General features: G+C 44.6%; 1 protein-coding gene across 1 annotated transcript; it reads left to right on the top strand.

Moving 5' to 3' along the window:
• The first annotated feature begins 2202 nt into the window (after window positions 1-2202).
• Window positions 2203-23476, top strand: CNN3 (calponin 3). The gene is made up of 7 exons (XM_062606120.1): window positions 2203-2377; window positions 18313-18434; window positions 18861-18927; window positions 20153-20290; window positions 20856-20972; window positions 21691-21837; window positions 22361-23476. Exons 1-7 carry the CDS (start codon window positions 2321-2323, stop codon window positions 22706-22708), a joined length of 996 nt encoding a protein of 331 aa, XP_062462104.1. The 5' UTR covers window positions 2203-2320; the 3' UTR covers window positions 22709-23476.
• Window positions 23477-23788: the final 312 nt, after the last annotated feature.

Genomic DNA, 23788 nt, shown 5'->3' with positions numbered 1-23788 from the left:
GGGAAATCATTCTGCTCCTCCTCAGCTGAGCCAGCTGATTAAACCAAGGCCCTTTATCAGGATCAGATGGGTAGGGAGGAGATGATGATCCATCTCAGACATGGCTAGTCCCAATTCCATTTGTAGGACTCACCATGTCTTCAATCATCAATGCCCAGGATGGCTCCGACACAGAGCAGAACACAGAAATCTCAATGCCTGTTTGATAGTTTTCCATCAAACCACATTAATTCTACAGATTACAGTGGAATTACACAAGGGATAATTTAGGCTCGGGGAGTTTAATGGGACTACACATATGCTTACAATAACTCATGTGCAAGAACGTGTGTGAGATTATGGTCTGTGTTTCCAAGAAAACAGACGTTGTCTTTTCCGAGCTCTTTTCCCCTTCGTTTCCAGCTGAAGTCATCAGCACATGTTTATGATATTACATGTGGTTGCTGAAGCAGTTATTACAATGGCACAAAGAGGATTATCATTTCAGGTGGGGAATAATTCTCCTACAAATCCTCTTTCCATACAAACAGCTTTAGTAATAACCAATGCAGAAAAATAGGGCAAAGAGAAGGGATTTACACACAATGAGCCAGATTGCCTGGTGTGCTCCAGCTGCTTTGTACTGCACTGATTGGGTCACATTTGCTTTGTGTTGCAGAACAGAATGTGTTTTTAACTGCAGTCCAATATTCCTCATCCAGCCTTTCCCTATGGGGTGTCACCATGTTACCGATCACAGAATAAATGCCAACAATCAGCCCCAAAGACTGGGAGCTTCTTTACTGCATGTTCAGTATCAGCATAGAACCAGCAAACGGTGTTTGTGCTCCCTAGAAATAACCTCTCCATGACTTATCTGAGGATAATTCAAACCCGATTGTCCAGCAAGAAAATGCAATGCCCTGCTTTTGTCTGCTGCTAGTCAGGGCCATTTCACTGCAAAAGTGGATGAAGCGTGATTTGTGGAGCTCAGAAAAGCACACCAATGGTGAACAGCTCCAACTTCCCCAGCCACTGTGTATGATCAAGAGCGTTAAGAAGTAAGATCCTGATCCAACTTTCCTTAAGTCAGTGGAAACATTTCCAAAGGCTTCGGAGGATGTTGGATCTAGCCTGAAATCATCCATTCTCCGAGGTCAGGAAGGAGGAGTTTATCCAACGTGGATGCCTGAAAACTAACGAGCTTTCATGATGTGTACATGAACCGCCATTTCCCTCACCCCATCCTTCAGCTTCCTGCTGCTCTTGCACAGTTTCCTTTTCCCAACGGGCCATCCAGGCAGTTCTGTTTCCTTTAATTAGGAACAGCCCCGGCTGGTTTCGTTAGCGGCTGTGCAGTGGTTGCCGTGGTGCTGTGCATCAGCTCGGCTCCACACAACCATCTCCTGTGATCCCTGGGGCTACTACAGCCACCACAGGCCTTGGGAGAGAGCTGGGGTGGTTCCAGCTGGAGTCAGGAGCAGCCACTCCATCCATCCAATGTCTGCTATCAGATGGGAGCACGGGCCCGTTGTTCCTGGGGGTACCACAGGCTGCTCCTTACCTCCGAGCAGGGGATCAGGTTCTGGTTATTAACTTCAAACCCGTCAAGATTTAACTGCATGTGAAAGGTTGCTCTGTGTGCCCAGGGCGATGCTAACACGCACGGACAGACAGTGCCGTGGTTTCGGTCAGCACTCCTCAATGAACCGAGTGTTGGATCTGTTCTGGCTTCCCGTGCGCCCGCCACCCATGGCCCAGTGCTCGCAGCCAGGAACGGGCTGGACCCGCTGTGATCCCGCCGCTGCCTCCAACCTGAACCTCCCCTGTGTCAGTGTGAGCCCATCACCCCTCGTCCCACCGCTCCAGCCGTCACGAAGAGCCGTCTGCAGCACGCTGCCCAGCAGCAACACTCCATACAGGCCGCACGCTGCATAGAGACCGCGTTTCCTCCCCTTCCGCGCCATCTCCCACCCAGTTCCCTACGGATCTAAGCTCTTAACGGCACCTCCCGCCCCGCTCAGCCCAGCACCCAGCACACAGCGCAGCGGCGCCTCCGGCCCGGCCCTGCCCCGCCGCCGGCCGCCCCTCAGGCCCCGCCGCAGCGGATTCCTCACCGCTGACGCGCCCCCGAGGCGCTTTGGGCCGGGCCGGGCCGGGCCGGGGCGGAGCGAGGCGAGGCGGGGCGGGGCGGGGCGGGGCGCGCGGCCCGATTGGCGCGCGGGGCCGGGCCGCGAGGGAGGGACGAGAACTTTCGGCGGCCGCGGGCGGACTCTGCCTCAGCCCCCGGAGCCGGCAGCGCCCCGCGAGCAGCGCCCCCGGCAGCGGCGACAGCGCGGCCATGACCCACTTCAACAAGGGGCCTTCCTACGGGCTCTCTGCCGAGGTCAAGAACAAGGTACGGGCCGGCCGCCCCGCGCGGGTGCACCGGGGCTTTGTCTGCACGCACCGGGGGCTTCTCTGCCTGTCCGCGGAAGGGGCGGGGGGGCACGGGGAACGCGATCTGGCACCGCGGTGGCGGGGACGAGAGAGGTGTCAGCGCCGCCGCCACTCGCGCCTCGTCCCGCACCTGCCCGCGGGGGCAGCCTCGCTCCGCGACGTCCCAAGGGGCCCCGGGGGGTCCGAGCGCTTCCCTCCCGCTGGGGCCGGGCCGGGCCGAGCCGAGCGTGAGCGGGGAGGAGAGGATGAGCGGAGCGGAGCGGCGCGTCCCGGCCCCCCGCGCGGCGCATTCCAGCCGCATGACATCATGGGCACGGCGGCGCGCACAGGCCACGCATTGTCTGCCCGCCCCGCCCGCCCCGCGCGGGCACACAAAGGCGGCTGCGGGGCCCCGGCTTGGCCCGGCCCTTGGCGCTCGGCGGGGGTTTGTCACGGTCACCGCGCCGCGGGTTAGAGCGGAGCGGACCGAACCGGGCAGGAACCGAGCCCCTGCTGCCGGAGCGGTGCGCGCCTCATAGCGGCACAGACTGGTTCGGGTCGGAAGGGACCTTAAAGCTCATCCAGTTCCAACCCCTGCCACAGCAGGGACACCTCACACTAGAGCAGGTTGCTCCAAGCCCCTGTGTCCAACCTGGCCTTGAACACTGCCAGGGATGGGGCAGCCGCAGCTTCTCTGGGCACCCTGTGCCAGCACCTCAGCACCCTCATGGGGAAGAGCTTCTGCCTAAGAGCTCATCTCAGTCTCACTTTGGCAGGTTAAAGCCATTCCCCTGTCACTGCAGTCCCTGATGAAGAGTCCCTCCAGCATTCTTGTAGCCCCCTTCAGACACTGGAAGCTGCTCTGAGGTCTCCACACAGCTTCTCTTCTCCAGGCTGAACAAGCCCCAATGCTCTCAGCCCGTCTCCATACGGGAGCTGCTCCAGTCCCTTATCTTTGGTGCATTGTTCTGCTGAGCTGCACTGATTTTCCTCACACTGTGTGGAACAGACCCTGCTAGTGCTAGTGTCCTGCCTGTTAACCCTGCAGTGAACAAATACCCAGTAAGAAGAGAAACCTTTGCAGTAAAAATGGCACTGATAGACAGGTAGGGATAAGTTTCTCTATGCCTTTATTCTCAGGTTTAAACTCTAAATGTAGCATTTAATAACTGCTTATTTCACACCTGTCTGGCTTCAGGCTTCAGCAGATCCCCAAATCCCGTTTTACTTGTGGCTGAGTAGGAGGGGAGGAAGGAGGAGAGTAGTTCACTTCAAACAGTGTCATGTATGCAGAAAGCCTGAAGTTGGTGTCCTGGAAACTTCCCAGAATAGATTCCTCTTTCCCCGTTATTGGCTCCCTGTGGGGTTCTGCTCCAGAATTTGGTGACATTATGGAACAAATGTCTTCCAGAGCGATTCCTTCCAGCATCTAAACTTGATGATCTATCTGCGCCGTCACAGTCTAAGAGACAGTAAAACAGATGATGTGTGTTGTTGCATGTGAATTGGGAAGAACATACAGACTCTTCTACCTGAAAAACCATCGACAGAATCCTGTAGGCTTAACAGTGATCCCGTCTGCGGGGAACAAGATGGGAAAAGTCCTTATTGTTCTCACCTTCCTTAGGGCCTCCTGAGAGGACCTGTTTCCGGCCCTTGCATTAGTAGAGGGTTTCAGACCGGTGTGTTACACGTCTTTATACAGAGGGCCTTCTACTTGATGATGCTGAGTGTCTGCTGTTCACTGACCTTCCCTGCTTGCTTCAAAGCAAATGTTGCAGAGGGGTGGATGTAGTGTGGCAGAACAGGTTTACTTGTGCAGCTTTATACAGTCCTTGGAAGTGTCAGTGCAGCGGAGCCGTAACAGCACAGTTCAAAGGCACCAGAGACGAACTCATCTACTTTAGGAAAAGGCTCGGAACCAAACCAGGCAAAGAAACAAAAGCAACCAACAATGAAACAAGCTTTGAACTTTGAGAATGCTGCTCCTGCTGTAAGAGCTCAAACTTCAAAGCAATTATTTTATAAATGGTACACTGCATACCTCCTGTCTCATGTCTTGCAGCTAACTCTTGTGTAGTTACGTTTCTGTTTCTCTGTATAGCTGAGGGTCAGAGAATAATGTCTGTAGAGATCATGGTTTCCTCTCTCCAGCTTCTTCCATCTTGTAAATACTTGAAGACCATCATCTGGTTTCCAGCTCGTTTTTGGTACTGATTTTAATCACACTTTCTAAAGCCCTTTGTGCAAACTATTCCGTTAGACTTGGGTTTGGTTTGAACGTGGTGTTGGTGCGATGTTTGTAAGTAGTGGTGGCACTTCCCTGCTGGAATGCTGGGCAGTGTTAGATCCCTTGTACCTAACATGCAGCGCTAATCCCCAGGTGGTGTTTCTGCTGCAGCAGACAGACGTGTTGATGGCTGTGCTGCCCGACAGCCTGGCTGTGCTGCCCGACAGCCTAGCTGTGCTGGAGAGAAAAGCCCCTTTGGTTTGGTTGTTTCCTCATTTGGCATTGTATTGCTGTTCCAAGAGACCTTTTGTTTGCTGTGGTATTGGAGCAGATGAATGTAACATGTCATGGTGCTTTAGCAGAACTTGGTTTAATTGATGCTCAAGATTACATTGCTAAGATCAAAATCTTGGTTTAGTTCTTTTGAGGCTCCTCCTCCTTGGTTTGCTTCCTACCTCAGTTCACACCGATAAGGTCTGGGCTGGATTTCTTGTCCTTGTCCTGCAAAGGAGGGATGACATCCGTGTGCTGGTTCCCAGCTGTAAGGGAACTCGCCTGCATGAGAAACGTGTAGGTAGTCAGAGTGGTGTAATCCCTTTGAAGCCGATTCCCTGTTTACTCAAGATCACAGACGATACTTGATCCAAAACAAATATTCTGTGTGGAGCCCTTGAAGCTGGTGGAAATGGGTAGCTGCTTCTGCAGGCAGTAAATCCTTTTCTCCCTAAAGAATGGGAGAGTTTCTGCAGCGCATGAGGTCTGTGTGGTTTGAGATGGCGATTCAGGTAGCTAAAGCTGCATGCTGGTGTTCTCTTTGTCCCTGAGGTACAACTGAGGTCGGTGAGAAATGAGCAGAAGCTTTTGCTTTCATTGTCTTGCTGCATGAGGTGTGGAGCAAAGCAAAATGCCGGCAGGAGAAAGAGAGGTTCCAGTTCATTCAGCTGCTTCCTGGTGACTCCACCCTTCCCGTAGAAATGGTGCTTGTGTGGGACAGGCGTTTATCTTCTGCCTCTCACATTTGATGCGTTGCCAGTTCCGTCTCCATGTGAAAGGAAGGATGGGCAGAAGGACTTTGCACAGCATTTGGCTATGTCCTGGCTTAAGTCTCTGTCCTTCCTGCTGAGCTGTGTCTCTGTCAGGAGGCTGGCACTGGTCACTGTCATTTCCCTAACGTTTTAAAGGCCTGAGGTGAATGAGGTCTGTCCTGAAGCTGCTGCCCCGAAAGGCCAAGTCCTGGCAATAAGGAAAAGGAAGGGAACCAGGTTTTAAACTGGAGGCTGTTGACAGATGAAGCCTGTAAACAAAACCCCTCCTGTTTTGCAACATTTCCTGCTCTCCTGCTCAAGGGCAAATACCCAGAATGAGAAAGAACTGAAACCTATGGTGGATAATGCTGGCCAGGTGTGATCATTGTGTTCCTCCTGGCACTGCCGAGGAGCCAGTTCTGGCTCTGGGTCCCACTCACCACAGGCCAAACAAACAGATCTAATGGCTTCATCCAGAAATTCCTGGTGTGAATATTTTAGCTGGGAACCAGATTTGAATCATTCACTGTCAGGTTTGTAAATGAGTGATTTAATAGCGAGGTTTGGCTGCTTGTAGTTGGCAGTTGGGCCCTCTCCTTCCTCTTCCTCACGCCTCCTTTCAGAACAGTAGTAATACCCCTTTTCCTTCTTAAAATGTAACTGTTCCCAATACAGATTTGTTTAACGCTTCCATACTTCCCATAGATTGTTTTCCTTTACCAAACCTTTAGGTTTGCTTACTAGGTTTTATGAACCTGAGGTAAGAATGTTTGCTTCTGATCAAGTGAATTGCTGTTATTGTCTGAATGATGTGATAAAAGTGGAGCCTGTATTGGAGAAAGGCAATGAAAACTTAGGCTTTGAGAGAACCAGTGGATATCTTCTGTGACAATAACTGACAGCATGAATCTCTGCATTCCCATTGTGTTGTTCATAGATGTCAATCAAAGATATTCCTTCCTTAAAAGCTATGCAGCCAAGTTCTGCCTTAAATCCAAGAGTTAAGTTTAAAATAAACTTAGCCTGTGTGACACCTTTTGCATGATACAGATGTTCAGTGTGTTGCAAGGAGAATAAATAAAGAACCTAACACAGGGGTGTTGTCAGAAGTATTGTAGTAGAAACATATACACTGAAACTTCACAGAGGGAATGGCAGAAGGATTTTACACACCAAGCATTCAACTTCAGTTTGCTTCAGTTCAAGAGCTGTGATCAACTAGCACACACCATGAAGTTAATATTTACTAGCCAAGTGTCAGTTTCAGTGTTTTATCTGAAATACACAGGGATGAGTTAAGTACTGAGTGAAAACTTCTGCTGTAGGTTTAGTCAGGAAATCTAGCAACTGGATGCACAGAATGCATTCAGCATTAAAGTTCTTAATGGTAAAGTTTTGATAACTGAGTTATGTCCAAAACCCATAAATGACAGCTGAATAATTCCACAGCTGCACTTGCAGTCAGTGAATGTTTGGCACGATAACAACATGCACCATTTGAACCACGTTAGTGATAAGAACAGTGAAAACTTGAGGGGTTTTGTCAGTCTTATGATGCGTTTTATTTCACATGTATCAGCAACCAAATGACTGGAATTCTCCAGCTCACTTACAGCATCCCTGTGGTGACAGACAATGCTAAACTTCAATAACTTGGGTCCTGCCACACTCTTCTCTCCACTTCCAAGCCAGGCAGTGCTCCTCAGAACATGTTGCCACCTGAATTCATTTCTAACTCTGCAGCTACTTCAATAGAAGTGTTAATACTAAGGCAGTAATAAGTAGCCCTACTGACATAGGTACAAACTGATGGTGATGAAATCTGCAGCATTGAGTTGATGGTCCACACAGATGATAAATCTCTTTTTATGATAAGCAGGAGCAAGTAATGTGACATGGAAACATTTCCCTTGCCAGCAGCTTGGTTATTAACACCTCTGCCATCTGCTTAAAGCCTCCTCCTGTCTGTCAGCCAAGCACTGCCCATTCTGCACACTTGCATATTGCCCATGGACAAAGATTTGCCTTCGGGAGCCCACTGGGTAGACATACCCTCTATCAGTGTCACTGGTTGGTAGCCCCAAGTAGGTGAGATGAAATAAACCTGTGATAGTGGCTGCCCTCGTGGCATCTGGCACTTGTAGCTGTGAAGCACTCCCACAGGAGATAATGATGTCTTCTTTGCACTGGTTTAAATCCCCAGCAATGGTTGACATGCCATTGCCAAGTTAACAGTTGTCTTTGGAGTCTTCACATGTCCTAGAACTGTCCCTTGCAGTAGTGCACAGCTGCTCTCAGACTGTGAGCCACATATCGCAGCCCCGTGCGATATGCATAAGGGGCGTCATTCCCAGTTCTGTCTCTTGGCTCACGTTGTTCCTCTAGGAGGAAGGTGATGAATGTCATGGCACGGCAGGGATCAGCTGTCACTACCTCATAACATCAAAGCAGAGGTGGAGCACCAGACAAGTCTGCTCCTGTGCATGCACGAGGACAGCACAGATAGAGACTGCCAGTGCTGCTGCCACCAAAAGTGAATTGAGAGCCAGGATGTTTGCTGTAAGCTTGTGTGTGATGTTTAACCTTAGGGAGCACACTGTGTCTGCACTCACAGATTTCACAAAATCCCGGACTTGTTTGGGTTGGAAGGACCTTAAAGCTCATCCAGTTCCAACCCCTGCCACAGGCAGGGACACCTCACACTAGAGCAGGTTGCCCCAAGCCCCTGTGTCCAGCCTGGCTTTGAACACTGCCAGGGATGGGGCAGCCACAGCTGCTCTGGGCACCCTGTGCCAGCGCCTCAGCACCCTCACAGGGAAGAGCTTCTGCCTTAGATCTAACCTGAACTTCCCCTGTTTCAGTTTGAACCCATCAACCCTTGTCCTATCACTACAGTCCCTGATGAGGAGTCCCTCTCCAGCACACACTGGAAGCACTTGCAGTGAATCTGTGTTCCTGTATCACAGTTGGTGGATTGTCTTGGTGGATTAATAAACATGTAGTAAAACTGTAACTGGTGATAGAAAATTCACTGAGGTTCACATTTAAGGCTGAGGGATAAGTATCAAGTCTTGCATCCTTCACGTGCAAGCTCACAGTATACCTGCTATGGCCAGAACACCTCTGAAGAAAGCAAACGGAGTCTGTCAGAGTCATGACTATTAAATGACATTAGTAGTCTCAGAAAAGAGTAAGTTTAATTTGCATTATGGTAATGCTTGTTTGAAATGTACAAATGAAGGTGCTTTTTGTATGGTTTCAGTGTTAGACAGTTTAAAATGTAGAGACAAATACCTATTATATCCTGATTGCTGAGTCAATATCCTCAAGAGAGAGCTGGATGCGTACAGGCAGAATTGGGGGATAATGGCAAGTCACTGATAGTTTTTTTTTTTCTCCTCACATCAGCTTTTTCTGCAAGAACACATATTTGGAGGCTTTTTCTTGCTGAACAAAATTTGCTTTGGAGAATAAAAGATAAAAACTTCTTTGTACTCCAGGTTGTAGCTTCTGTAACGACGTAACACCATAACACCATATGCAGTGTGCATCTGACACATCCTTTTAAGGCAAACTTTGTAGATTCCCATCCCCTATGGAACTGTACAGGAAAGGCCTTCAGTGAAAATGGGCTGGAGGCCAGGACACGTAGGGCAATTTGAAACAGATTTTTTCTAAGTGAGATCATGTGAAAATCCTTCTTTTCCCTTTAAGAGGGACTCTTTGGCTTAAAAATGTTTAGAATCAGATGCTTACAGAGAGTAGCTATTAACTGCTAGAGCTGTGTTCAGCAGCAAATGCTTTCTCTTGGGTAAATACTTCTGGTTGTGCAGTCATGCCTCAGAGTAACCAGTGTTGTTTCTATTTAGTGGGATTGAATTAGAGTGTGTTCTCACAAACAGTTTTGTCTTGCTTCAGGTGGGTGGTTGGATGCTTGGTTTTGTTGTGTTGTGTCTTTAAAACAAAAATAAACCCCTCAACAACCCCTTTTTCTGCTTCCCCTCTCCCCCCCCCCCCCCCCCCCCCCCCTTTAACCCAGTGCATAAGGAGTAGCTACTTAACCTCATTTAGTAGATACTAGGAGGGGAGACATAATTAAACTTCCTGTTGTTTATATAAAGCCATCTTTTACCTGAAGCAGATACGATTCTGGACATATAAATTACAGAGGATGAAGGTATTGGTCACACTGGAGGAGCTGGCAGTAAGAGAAGACCACTGCAGTGAGGCATGAAGTGCTGCTGTCACAGCTATGCTCCAGTGCCCTGCTGGGACTCTGGCCAAGCTGCCTTACCCAGTCCCAAGCGTGCTTTAAGCCTTGGGAGTCTGAACTTGCTCCAGTCACTGATCCTGGACACTGGACTTTAACCCTTCAGTGCCTTTGCTGCTTCCTCTCCAAGTCTTGACCTGGGCTTCTGGGGTCTAAACAGGATTTTTCTTGGGGACTTCAGGCAGACATCCTTTTGGGTTGCAGAGTAATCCTTAAGGGGTGTGATGAACTGAAGTTGTATGTGGCTTGTGCAGGACTTGAATGCCAAGTCATTTCCTGAATTTGGACAAAAACTATTTCTGCAGCTCCTTGCTGTTCTGAAATGCTTTCATGAAGGTGGGATATGATCTACTACAAGCCCAAGCTGGCTGAATTATAGATGGATTCTAAACAAGTCTTTCTATCCTACTTTGCACAGGTAGGAAGAGTAAAACTCTAAAATACTACCATAAAACCTTATTTTGCTTTCCTGCTGACAAAGCTCTCCTATTATTACATTGCTTTCCTGTCAGTATTTCCACTGATACAGCCTCTTCTTTATAGACAGAGGGCATCATCTTAGCGTATTTGTTAGGTTTACTTAGGCTTTGCTTGAATAAGAGTAACTTCATGGAACAGTATTTTTCTGTTGTCCATAATCAATTGTCTAAATGCTAGAAGCCCTCCCAGCAAAAGATAAAGCATAACAGGCACATGCATTTGAGAAGGGATTGGTTATCTTCAGATGTCCATGGTGCAAGCCAGCTTTTACCTTGCTGCTGACTTTGGTCTCCCAAGAACATTTCCCATGTTGAGCATGGACAAAGCACAAGTTAGAGCTCAGGTCAGTACACACCAAGTGGAAGAACACTGGAACAGGAGCTGCAACGCAGCTCCTGATGAGATTCCCACCACCTGACCAACCTGAGCTGTCTCTGATTTGGTTAACTGCGTAACAGTGTGTGAGATCAGTTGAAGTCACCTGAAAGTCAATTCAGTGTTAAGTCAACAAAGCATATGTAGTTCAGACACATATCTAGTGTTCTAAGACTAATGTTCTTCGCTTATTTTTCTTGACATCATTGTACTAATCATGTTCCAAAGAAGTAAAAAGCACAAGTAAGTTTCTAAGAAGATAAAGACTGTTGCCTTTTTGCCATGGTCTGTCTTGATAGCATCCATTATCATCGATGGAATGATGGTATGAGAATGTTTGTGATACGGAAAGGTACATTGTCTTTGAAAGAATCTAACAGGTTGTAATAAAGAACAAAAACTGTGAGATGAACCATCAGAGGTAAAGAACTGGTCTTTGAATGGATGGAAAAGAATTGGAACAAAACATATTAACAAAGTTAAAGTGCAGTCCTGGCACCTGAGCATTTTGTTCTACAGAATAATAATGGAACCTTAAATAACCAAGGATTGGGACCTCTCTCATGTGTCACTTGCCACACAGCATTGCCCACACGTACTGCTGCTCGTGTATTTCAAACCTGCACTGAATTCAGGTATGCACAGTAGTGAGACTAAAACTTACCTTGTGGTAGCCTGAGCATGTATCTGCATCCCTGACTCACCCCCGAGGTAAAAGAACAGCAAACTGTGGTTCCTGCTCATGCTTTATTGCTGAAAAACACTGGGTTAGAAGTTCTTACAGCATGTTTAATCAGAGCCTCTTCCTTAGAGTTAGGCTGGCTTTTCTACTTGAACTGTAGTCTTTCCTTTCGTACTGATCATAAACTTCAGCATAGCAGGTTTAGGGCTTGATTTTACATAAGCTGCATTTTCATTAAAAAGATGGATAGTAAAAATTAAGTAACTGTTTTCTAGTGTGTTTATAGTCTTTGGTTTTTTTCTTTAATATCACCTTAATTATAGATCATATTCTTTTTATAACTCTCTACGTGATTAAAGCACAACCTGCCTGGGTGGCCGTATCCAAAATATTTTGGGATGTTTCCTGGAATATAATCAACATTGTGCCTCACCTCCTGAACTTGAACTGGTCAGAAATACCCCTGGGAAGCGAGGGTGTAGAGTGGAGAGCAGGGCACAGCAGAAGCTGGTTGTTACAGTTCATTCTCTGTGCTGAATTCATGTTGCCCATTCTTCTGATTAAGTTGGAAGACTCATCAACACCACTGGGCCTTGGGGGAGGACCAGAGGGTCACGATGCAGTTTCCTTGTAACATGACGTATTTTAAGAGCTTTTCTACTGGGGAGAAAAATAAGTAAATGTGAAGTAATCTGTAATTTCCTGGCTTGCTGTAGTAGCAGTAAGTTAGAAAAACACAGCAAGGTACAGTGCTCATTGATGTTACTGTTTGTTTGCAGTCTCCATCTAGCCTTTGATAACTACCAGAGTTACATTAGAAGTCATCTCAGGAGATGCTTCTTGGATTACTCTTAGGAAAACCAGATTGTTTTCAGATTTGCTGTTCATGCAACAGATTGGGTTGGATCAACAGTGTCTTAGCTGAGGAGAAACTTCACATTCCAGTGCTTTTTCAAATGCAAACATAAATGATTTCAAATAATAGGGAGTGAATATTACCGAAACCATGTTCGCAAAGAAACTTAAACTGTTCAGCAATATGCAGACTAAAGATACGGTGCGAAGGGACTCAGTATCAAGAAGTACAGTTTATGGTGGCAGGACCAGAAGGTGCTACAGTTGAAGGTGAAAGCTGATGACTAAGGAGAACTGGAGTTCGAAGCCAGAAAACTGTGACTGTGACAAGAAATGATAAGAACAAGTAACATGAGGAAAACGGTGAGAACAGATTTGAAGGGGCAAGAGTGTTGCAGTAGTTGAGCTGCAGAGAAAGAGGGAACCAGCACTCAGTCAAAGCGCAGGTGTGCAAGTTGTTGGTTCACTCCGAGGGAGAGATGGTAGTGTTTGCTTCTGGACTAGTTTGGAAGCTGTCACACAATTGGATCTGACGGCCAGGGAGTAGAACACTTAGTTCTTCCAGCTTGCTGATCTGGCAGCAAACAGCATGCATGACTACAGGTATCTCACTTGTACAATGACTTGGAAACTTTGAGGCATAGCTGTTCTTACTTCACAGAGTTTAAACTGGTACCCATGGGAAGGGTGCCAGGGATTTTGGACTGATGCGTATCCATCCTTCCTTTAAAGGTTGTAGCCTAAGTTTTGATTTACAGAGAAAACACTTGAGATGTGGGCAAGTTATCAATTCTGCTGCACATAACAGAAAATAGTCTTGAATATTGAGCAAAATGGATACAGGTGGAAAATCTGTGCTAAGTATCACAGTAGGATGTAGTGAGACCTTTCAGTATTAGTGTTAACACAGGGTGTTCTCTACCTTTATAGAATGGTTAGGGTTGGAAAGGACCGTAGGATCATTTAGCTCCATCTAGTTTCTATACAACAGCCCATAATGACACGAAACAATATGTGTTCAGATACCACATGTATCTGGACATACTTAATGGTGGCTTTCAGTTTTTGAAGTACTTTGCCCATTTGGTTTTCATGTGGATTTTTATATTCCCATTACCTTTGGGTTTCTCATGCACAAATAATGCCTCCTCTGACATCTGCTTGCTGAACATACATGAAGTGAAGAGGGAATTTCAATTTGTCCTTCTGATGAAGGGTCACTAGATTGGATTTTGTGTTCTAGAACAGCAGGTGAGGAATGGAATGGGGAACTCAGGTGCCAAGAGCTGGAATTCTGGATAATTTGGGACTGGCTGTATAGTCTGCTGTCATTCCCACTTCTGAGGAATAAGCGCTTCCACAAGCTCCTGCCTTGAAAGCAGAAGATCCTTCATCTTCACTCACGCCGCTATAAAGCCTTAAAAAAAGGAAGGAGAAAGGTCTCATTGCAAACTAGTGCCAAGCAAGCAGTAAAGAAGTATTAGTGTTAGTATATTTGGCCTCTGCAAGACCAATCACTCCTGAGGGTGGTACTTACTTCATTGCAAAGAACATTCCGTAGTTACCACTGAAACCATAAAAATTCAGTTTCACTCAGATAAGTCTGGATTCATAAAAACTGAAAAGATGACAAAGGAACAAATTCCAGCTTAAAACATAAACTCTGCAACTTCAGGCCTAAAGAGCTGGAGTTTCCAGCTCTTAAGCTTTCTCGGTTTTTTTTTGACTGCAGAGTTAGGTATTTTGTGTCACTGTAAGCGAGGACGTGGTCCACACCAAATCTCTCCCTGTGGAGAACAGGTTTTGTTGACAAATGCTGTTTCTGTGATAGAGTTGTTTGGTCCCGTTGACAAGCACATGCTTTTATTGTTGAACCTTTTGACTTGTTGGTCCCAGTGACTTGTAGAGAGCTGTGCAGCGTGCTTAAGTGCTTCCTTGAGATACTGTTACAGGATTTTTCCAGAGTAGCAGCAATACAGACAGCTGAACTCTTAAACTGGAGATTTGGCATATGCATAGCCCTTGGTGGATAGTGTGTTCTGTGTAATTTGGAAAAGATTAGTATGAAAGGACAATTGAAAGTCCATATGATATCACTTATGGTGTGAAATGCTGGTTAACATCATCACTCAAACTTAACATTCTACAGGCACACTGAGTAACTTCAAGGGACACAGATAATTAAAGTTGGCCAACAAAACTTCATTTCTGTCCAGGAATCTATATACTTGATAAAAACAACGGTGACTGCTGTTCTTGTACTACAAATGGAGGGAGGGTTTTTACACTGTTAAGAGGTCCCAAACAGCAAAGTTCTGCCTGAACAGAATAAGTTGGGAGAACCGGGTGTGAGGTTGCCAGAGGAATCAAGTTTAATCCCAAGGACTCTAGCCTGAGGCATACATTGTCATAAATGGATGCGTATCAGCTTCTAATAGCAAGTAACACCTACTTGTTTCCTCCCACAACCTGAGATCACCAATACTTTTGACCACTTTTATAAACTATACTTTCCTTTCAAATGTGTTTTTAACACTTAAATCTACATCTCTGAAGCAAGAAGAGTAGCATTTACAACTTTGTGTATCTCTCAAGAGCTGTCAGAACAAAGTAAAGGAATTAACAGTTGACTTCCTGCTGTCTTGTTTTAAACTTCTGTAACATCTTTATATCCATGGCTACCATTGAATCTTTTCTGCAGTGTCCCAAAACAGCTTTTGTCATGGCAGGGATGATGTATACTTTGAATGAAGCTGCTCAGCTACTGCTTTCATCTCTAGTAGACGGTGTTTTCTTTTGCAGTGGAGTTGGAAGATTTAAGTGTCTTCTATGAAGGTTCAGTGCTTAAAAAGGGATCAGATATAATACTACTAATCAGATCAATAGTACTAATCAGCATATTGATTAGGAGTAATGGAAAAAGCCTAAGTTGTTTTCATTTATAGCAAAACTTCCAGCCCTCTCTCATAGCTAGTGCCCCTTTCCTTTGAATTAATCAAAGGAAAACTGGAGCAACTCTGATAGACGTGGAAAACCTGGAGTATTCACTAGCAGTTTTACAGAACTTCTGCTTGTGCCATAGGGAGTAAAAGAGCCAAGAATCCAGAGTAAGCAGAATGCCTGGCTTCTGGTAGTACGTGACCTGTCCCTCTCCCTGTTTAACCCCTTGTCACATGTTTAAATCCAAACCCTGAAGTTTCCATGTCTGTAGCTTTTCAAAGTGTAGCTCTCAAAGAAACTACCGCAACTCCTCACTATTTGTAACCTAACTTCCCACCAGTTCAAAAGCCAGGACAAAATGTGTACCATATTTGAGTCAGTACAGAAATGAAGGAAGTTCTGAAAACCAGCACATTGAATAGCAATGCTTTTAGTGACAGTAAGACAGGTTTCCGCACATCTATAAGCATTTTCTGTTTCCTGTCTCTATATAAGCACTGTAGTGATACTCTGAGACAATTAAAACCTTCTTAAAAAGCTCAAGATTTGAACACATGGTGAAGTGCTCCAACATCAAGTAAATATGTTTCAGAAGGGATAAAATTCCATCTGATTACTTGTACGTTCCCCAAGCAATGGGGGCAGCAAGTTAGTATGCAGCTCAGTTGTAATCTCACCTATGGAATGCACTTAGTAGCAAATGAGGGAAATCTTTGACATTTTTTTCCTTTATATGCTTGCCAAGAAAGATTAAACCAGGCACACTTGCACAAGCCTTTAGGGTTCTCACTCCTACTAGCTTCCACAGTTACTCTTCTTTCAATATGGGGAGGGAGGTGATTGATCTTTAAATGTATCTTTTGGTGGCATGATCACAGATCTGATTTCCTTTTCTTTTAACCAAAAAACCTGATTACCAGTACTTAAAAATAAATGAAGCTGTAAAAAAGTTGCAGAAAACCAATTCCAGCTGCAGGATGGCTCAGCTGCGACTGAGCCTGCTCTTTAAGCTGCACCAAACCAGAAACTGCCTGAATTTCCAGAAAGCATAACATACATTACATTTGTCACTAAGAATTGTGGAAGAGATCAGTTTAACCCCGTCACTGTACCCACATGCATGTTAGAATAGCAATTTTAATGTAATATGAACTGCCAACATACAAATGACCAGCCCAAATTGTCTTCTGTCTTCTAACTGGAATGTAAGAGCATACCAGGTTCTGGCCTTTCTACAAATCCTCTTTCTTCTTTTGAACTAGAGTACAGAAAAACATTATTTACTGTATGTCCTGTCTGTACACCCACCTTAAGATGTTGTGGGTAAGCTCTGTAAGGTCTCTCTCTGTAGGTTCTCTAATGCATAAGAAGAGTGTGATGCTATGGTTCAGTCTAAAAGGGATGCTTTGGGACCTTTCTCTTTTGCAAAATAACAACTGACTCAGTTATGGCCAAGACTGCTGCTCTGCTGTAACCCTGAACTAGCTCATCAAGTTCTGCAGATATTCCTGGGGAGACAGAATAAGGCTGGGATCACATAAGGGAATACAGATAGCCATGAAAAGTAGTTTGTAAGCTAATCACCAGGTTAGCAAGGAGAAAGATAACCAACTTCCTCATACACCAGTTTTAAGTTGTTAACCTTTCTGGTAGCCCCTCAGTAAAGGGACTGCCCACCCTTTACTGGCATCACCATCACTATAAATAAACAATATGGTACTTGTCATCTTGTGCAGAACATTGCACAACATTTTTACCTTTGTTAAGATCTGAGTAAGGGAATGGGTTAGCCCATTATCCTGATCTGTAAGTAAGGCACTACAGCACCACTATTACAAATAGTCTAAGGAAAATAAGTATTACTTAGGCAAGTTTTTGAAGTAAAGCCAGGGTTACTGGAATTTTCCGTTCCCTTTAGCAGAAAAATAGAGAACAGAATACTGTAATTTTCTGTTTGGTCAGTTTGGAGTTGGGGATTACTAACACGAGCCAAGATGTAGCAATTGTCTCTACCCAAGTCCTTCAGAATGGTTGGAATTCTAATCTCCTGCAGTATAAATAGCTGCTAATAATCTGCCCTTTCTGGGTTTAAGTCTACAACTATATGTAAAAACTCTGAAATGTACATTTTTTCATCTGAATGTGAACAGCTTTACATGAGTTTCTGGTAGGAATTTGTAAGCAGCTGATGGGACCCGAGCTGGTTTTCCATTAGTTACATGTTCTGTGCTTGCCTATCAGGTTTTGCCTGTCTTATGAAGGTGGAAAAGCATTGCCAACCTCCGCACTAGAGGAGGTTCTTTATGCCATAAAATCTTGGGTTCAGATCACTTGTTTTGTTTGCAGACAAAGTAGCAATGCTTTCAGGGATAGAATTCTTACTTGCCAATAGTGAAAAGCATTGCAAAAATAACAGGTTTAGGCTGAAGGAAGCTTGAGCTCCTTTGCAGTGTCTGCAGAGGAGGGGAACAAGGGCAGAGAGTAGAGCACAGACCACCTTAGCTGCTAGCATTCAACTTCACTGGTTTTAAGCGTTCCATTCACATGGATTGATTTCTAGTGATTGACACATTGAGTAGTGCAGTCTGAACATCTGGAAAAAGAGTTTTTAAATCATCTTGCTAACAGTTCTGGGCCTCTGTTTAATGCCTTAACTTCAAAGACCATTGCAGGTTTTCTCTCTTTTCAATTAAAAGACATGAGATCACAGTTTATTCCATCAGAGTTTTCCAGCAAGGCCAAAGAAAAGAGAAATAGCAGGCATACCAAAGCTGGAGTTTCAAAAAGCCACACACAAACCTCCCAGAATCCTCAGCAAGATAACTCTGAATGTTGTAGCAACAAGGGGAAAACTTACTCGGTCATCTCCATTAAGTATAATCTAGCTGAAAATACCCATCCCATGATAATCTTCAGATGAAGAACTTCAAATCTATCACCTGAAAGTTCCCGTGTAGAAATCTAAATCTGAGCAGCAGTACTGCTGGCATGGCAGTTCAGAGTTCTTGTGGTTGCAGTTTTCCCTTGTGAAGTAACTTTATGACTGCTTGTGTTACAGATTGCCCTGAAGTATGACCCTCAGATAGAAGAAGATCTGCGGAACTGGATAGAAGAGGTGACTGGGCTGAGCATTGGTGCAAACTTTCAACTGGGATTAAAAGATGGCATCATCTTATGCGAGTAAGCATCAAAGTAACCGTATCTTTAGCAGTTTTCTACTTTTGAGAAACTAAGAAGGGACTTTCTGAAGACTCCCCTTCAAACACATCAACAACAATAGTCAAAGATAGCTGACGGTAGGGTGGGAGACAGCTGTGGATAAATGAAAACTTAAATCTCCTTTATATTTCAGCAAAGATTTCTTAAATATTCCTAAATTTAACAGTGAAGCTCTTTCTGTAATAACCAAATGGCATACAAAAATTCTCACTGTCTATGAGAGCTGAGATCTGAGCTAGACACTCGGTATAAACCAAGAAATTAACCATTTTGATGAAACTAATGCAACTAATAAAGCATGAGTGAAAATACTACATGATGCCTGCAACAGATGGTATAAGGATGATATTTATTGTTTAAGCATTTCCCTTTTTTTCACCTCCCCAGGCTTATAAATAAGCTGCAGCCAGGATCAGTGAAGAAAATTAATCAATCAAAACTAAATTGGCACCAGGTAAACCAAAAAAAAAACCCCAAAACTACACCTCTAACACCTCCAACCCCCAAACAGTTCTTCAGTTCTTTTGCTCTGTATTAACAAATCTGCTGTGAATATGGTACACCTTCAATCTTAATAGCACTGAGTTTTGTATGATACATACGCAACAGCTGAGGACACTGCATACGTTAACAGCATTTAACAGAAAACAAATACAGCTGAGATAGCTCCTAAATGGCAGTTGAGTGCATATTTAATAGTAGTGTAGCTACTGTTAGGTGTGTAGTAGCCGTTAGGTGAAATTCCAGATGGAAGAAGAACGTAGAGCTGTATAGCAAGGACTTTTTCCAAGTTTAAAACAAACACACACCCCAAAAAAAAAAAACCCAAACAAAAACCCCACCAAACGCAAACCAACTGTTAAATACTGAATTAAACCACAACTGGGAGGGGAAGTCTCGGAAGAAATGGTTGTGTAACGGAAAACAATATGGTGCAGACTACACTATTTCAGTGTATCCAGATTTGATTTCTTCTGAGTGCTCTACCCAGCACTTCCCCCTAGCTGAGGGATTATCAAAGGCAACATGCATTTAGAACAAGCACTGGAAGGTTGCTGGTTAGAGCTGACTGCCTTTACGGCTGCTGGGATTAGCTTGATACTGCTGTGTCAGCCTCTTGGTTTTATTGGCATTGAATCCTATTAGATATGGTGGAGGATTTCTATATTTTTAACAAGTTTTAATACCTCTTAAGACCTCAGAAGGAAAGGTGGGATTCAATCCTTACTCCTTGTACTCCATATGTTCCTCCAGTTTCTGTGGTGCACAGTGCTAAAAGTGCTAATAAACCCGAAAAGCTTAGTTGAATGTGTTCCAGGAGGTGAGCGAGATAATACCTTCAAACGAAGTGAAACATTCTTACTATCCACATAGTTGTGTTTTTGTTTTACTCAGAATTATCAATTGCTGAAGTCAGACAGCATGTCAGATTTTCCGGTTTGAAGCAGAGTTTCCATTAGGATTTCTCTTGGAAGGGACACAGTTGAGGCTGTTTTTGTCTAACCAAGTATGTGATACTCATTAGAGTAGGCTAGATAAAGGCTCAGATTGATTTCTGAAGTCAGTGTTAAAACAAGACTTCCCACTAGTCAATCTTAAACTAACACCAGAAAGCTTTAGAATTCCTTAGTTTCTGAATTGAACACCGAGTAGAAAACTGGCTTTCTGTTTCTGTTTAGCTGGAGAACATTGGGAATTTTATCAAAGCCATCCAAGTCTACGGCATGAAGCCACATGATATTTTTGAAGCAAACGATCTTTTTGAAAATGGAAATATGACTCAAGTACAGACTACTTTGGTGGCACTAGCAGGTTTGGTAAGTATTTGTACCCATGGAATTGCCACACATCCACATGCCAGTCCAGATGCACCCTTACCATACATGTAAATAGGAAAAGCAGCATGCAGCCTGTCACGAGGGGCTAGATCATAGAATGGGTTGGGAGAGACTCATCCAGCTTCAACCCCCTGCCATGGACAGGGACACCTTCCATTAGAGCTGGTTGCTCCAAGCCCCTGTGTCCAACCTGGCCTTGAACACTGCCAGGGATGGAGCAGCCACAGTTTCTCTGAGCCACCTATGCAGATGACTTGACTGCACATGGTCTTGCTCTGGAGCTGTGTGTGCATACACAGAAATGGGAAGGCTCACAGGAGAACACTAATCCCTGCAGAACATCCTTCTGACAAGATGCTTGGGTAGCTTTGGAGTGCCACTGTCAAATGGCACCGGGACTGCTATCTCACCCCTGACAACAGAGTCTCATTTGAGATAAGTCTGCTTGTGGCATCAGTTGAGAGCCCAGGGTCAGGGCAGTAAGATCCTGACAGAAAATACACTCCAAACACTGAATACTCTTATTTTCCCTCTCCTTAAACAGGCAAAAACTAAAGGTTTTCATACTACAATTGATATTGGTGTCAAATATGCAGAGAAACAAGCACGAAGTTTTGATGCAGGAAAACTAAAGGCTGGTCAGAGTGTAATTGGCCTGCAGGTAAGTTTGAAATTCAAGCTTGCAAGTTAATATGTTACAGTTGAGAACAACTTTCTTGCTTTGATTAACTGACCTATTGTTCATGCCAGACCAGCTGCAGAATCACAACATATTCTTATCATGGAAGGAAGTATGAGCTTCTAGCTCTTGTAAGCCATTAATTGGCTTTAGAAGCTCAGGTGACTTCCTGGAAGGTTTTCTATTTTAGATCTGCAGTAAGAGTGATAAGGAGGAAGGGGACAGCTAATGTTAGTTTCTTCTCTGTCCTCTAAAGTGGTATTAGATTCTTTGGCTAGCTAAAGCTCCTTATATGGTAGAAACTTTTCCTCTCCCCTTCCCTTAGTAGTTATAAAACCCAAAATAACTAGCATAAAATCTTAAAATGCCTGTGGTAGAGAAGTTGTGGCAGTGCAGTTGAATCATCACTGGCCAAGGGCAAGGGTAACGGTTGCATTTTGATGCATATGTCCATCCTAATTGCAGTGCAGTTGGGCAGATGCCAGTGACTGAATTGCCTTGGGATGGGAATTGCCTTTGGTATGCTTTTGAAGCTCAGTATGGGGACAGGGTAATTTATTACAAGTAGTGGTCAAGCTACATGAGGAAAGCATACACTGTAATTGCTTCTTCCTCAGCCATCAGTTACCAACCAGCTTTGTTTCCTTTGACTGGGCTTGCTGTACAAATAAAAATCCACCTCTTCCTTCCCCCACTAAAGATGGGCACGAACAAGTGTGCCAGCCAGGCAGGCATGACTGCTTATGGAACTAGAAGACACCTCTATGATCCAAAAATGCAAACTGATAAGCCCTTTGACCAGACAACAATTAGCCTACAGATGGGCACTAACAAAGGAGCCAGTCAGGTAAGCAGGACCGTGTGCAACGCTTGTACAGCAGATACAGCACTCGACCTGGGAGGCCTCGGTGGGATGGGAGGGTTTGTGTTGTGTGCAGTAGCAGAGTCTAACTGGCAGCAGTGAGAGGGGACACTTCAGCTGTGCTTTTATGCAGTAACTGAAGAACTTGAATTTCTTATCAGTAACAAGTGTGTTCTGTGCTAAGTGTCTTGAAGTGTAAAACCGACCCTCATGCTTCTAGGATTCCCACCTGGCTGCTATACCAGAAGAAAACAGTAATTTCACTTCAAGTACTAACTAGACACAGGCAAAAAAAGACACTGCTTCCTGGGTGCTACCCCAATCCAAACACTTAGTATGCTCTTTCCAAAACGGAAAACAAACTGAAGTTTTCTGCAGAGACTTTACTCTGTGCCCTACGTATGAGTGAACACTCGTGCTTCCAGTAAGGCGTATTAGTTGTAATCATAAATGTAGTAATTGCAGCTCTTGACCTTCTGACTGAACCTCTCTGTCCGTGTTCTATTAGGCTGGTATGCTGGCGCCAGGTACCAGGAGAGACATCTACGATCAGAAGCACATATTGCAACCTGTGGATAATGCAACTATTTCATTACAAATGGGTACCAACAAAGTGGCTTCACAGAAGGGAATGAGTGTGTATGGGCTTGGACGGCAAGTGTATGACCCCAAGTACTGTGCTGCACCAACAGAGCCTGTCATTCATAACGGCAGCCAAGGAACAGGAACGAACGGGTCAGAAATCAGCGATAGCGATTATCAGGCAGAATACCCAGATGACTATCACGGAGAGTACCAGGATGACTATCAAAGAGATTACCATGGTCAGTACAGCGACCAGGGCATTGATTATTAGCTTGGCATCAGAAGTTCAGTATTAGTCCTTTATTTTATTCAGTAAGAACGAAACTAGCCTTGTGGAATTGTTACCTGTCTTTTCCTACACACTATACTTTAATGTACCTGAAGAAATACTGCCTTACATACATTCCTGTTTCCTTTCTCTGCCCTTTCCCTGTCTAGTTGCCTTTAGTGCTGTAACAGTTATAGGCTACAGCATAAACAGTAACTGCATATGAAGTAAAAGGAATACTGTGAAAGGGGGAGTGCTCTTGTACAGCCAGGTTGTCTAATAAGGAGCTATGCATTTTTACAATCGCTACTCAAACAGGTATTTACCTACCACAGTAAGCCTTCATTTGACATATTTACAGCTTTTCTATTTTCCAGATGAGAGAAAAGAATTCCATGCTTAGGGTTAAATGTGGTCTTTGCCAATTAAATCTAAGACATCACATTAGTGATTTTAATATCATGACTATGTTTCTTAGGTATTGTTTGCTAATGGTAAGTCCTGCATTAGACATAAGCGTGCATTTGTGATTGTGTATTCATTCCATTATCAACACTGACCAAACTTAGAAATAGTTGTCTTACTAAAAAGGGAGCTTGTACAAAGTCTTGAGCCAACAAAAGTCCCATGATTGATGGTGCACTTACCTTTTATTGTGCCATAATATATCCATGTAGAAATGCTTTTTCTTCCTTGAACTGTATTTATTGCCACACTTCTCAAACTGATTCCAGTGTATTTTTATAAATAAATATTTTTTTCTTAAAGGTATGTAGAAGATCCTGTCTCATTTGTTAATGCTGCTGCTCTTAAAGATTAGATGCCACAACATTATTCCCAAATCAGCATCACCTTTGCCTATGTGAAGGGTAATGCAGAACTGCTGTCTGTCACAGGTTGGGTTCTTTCTTTTCCACAGGATTTAATGCAACAGCCTCGTAAAAATCCCCTGGGAGCGAGTGACAGTGACTCTGCAGGAAAGGAATGTAGCACCTTTACAGCTGGGTTCACTTCCCCTGTACCAACCCAGAGATCCTTCAGTGTTCACTAAAACCTTGCCTTTTTCTCAAGGCAAATGAGGAA

Source organism: Pezoporus occidentalis, unplaced genomic scaffold (assembly GCF_034315485.1).
Source record: "Pezoporus occidentalis ecotype Australia unplaced genomic scaffold, CSIRO_AGI_Poc_V1 ctg94, whole genome shotgun sequence".
Taxonomy (NCBI): Eukaryota; Metazoa; Chordata; class Aves; order Psittaciformes; family Psittacidae; genus Pezoporus; species Pezoporus occidentalis.
The sequence above is the reverse complement of the archived record's forward strand: the minus strand, read 5'-3'. Positions and strand labels throughout refer to the sequence as shown.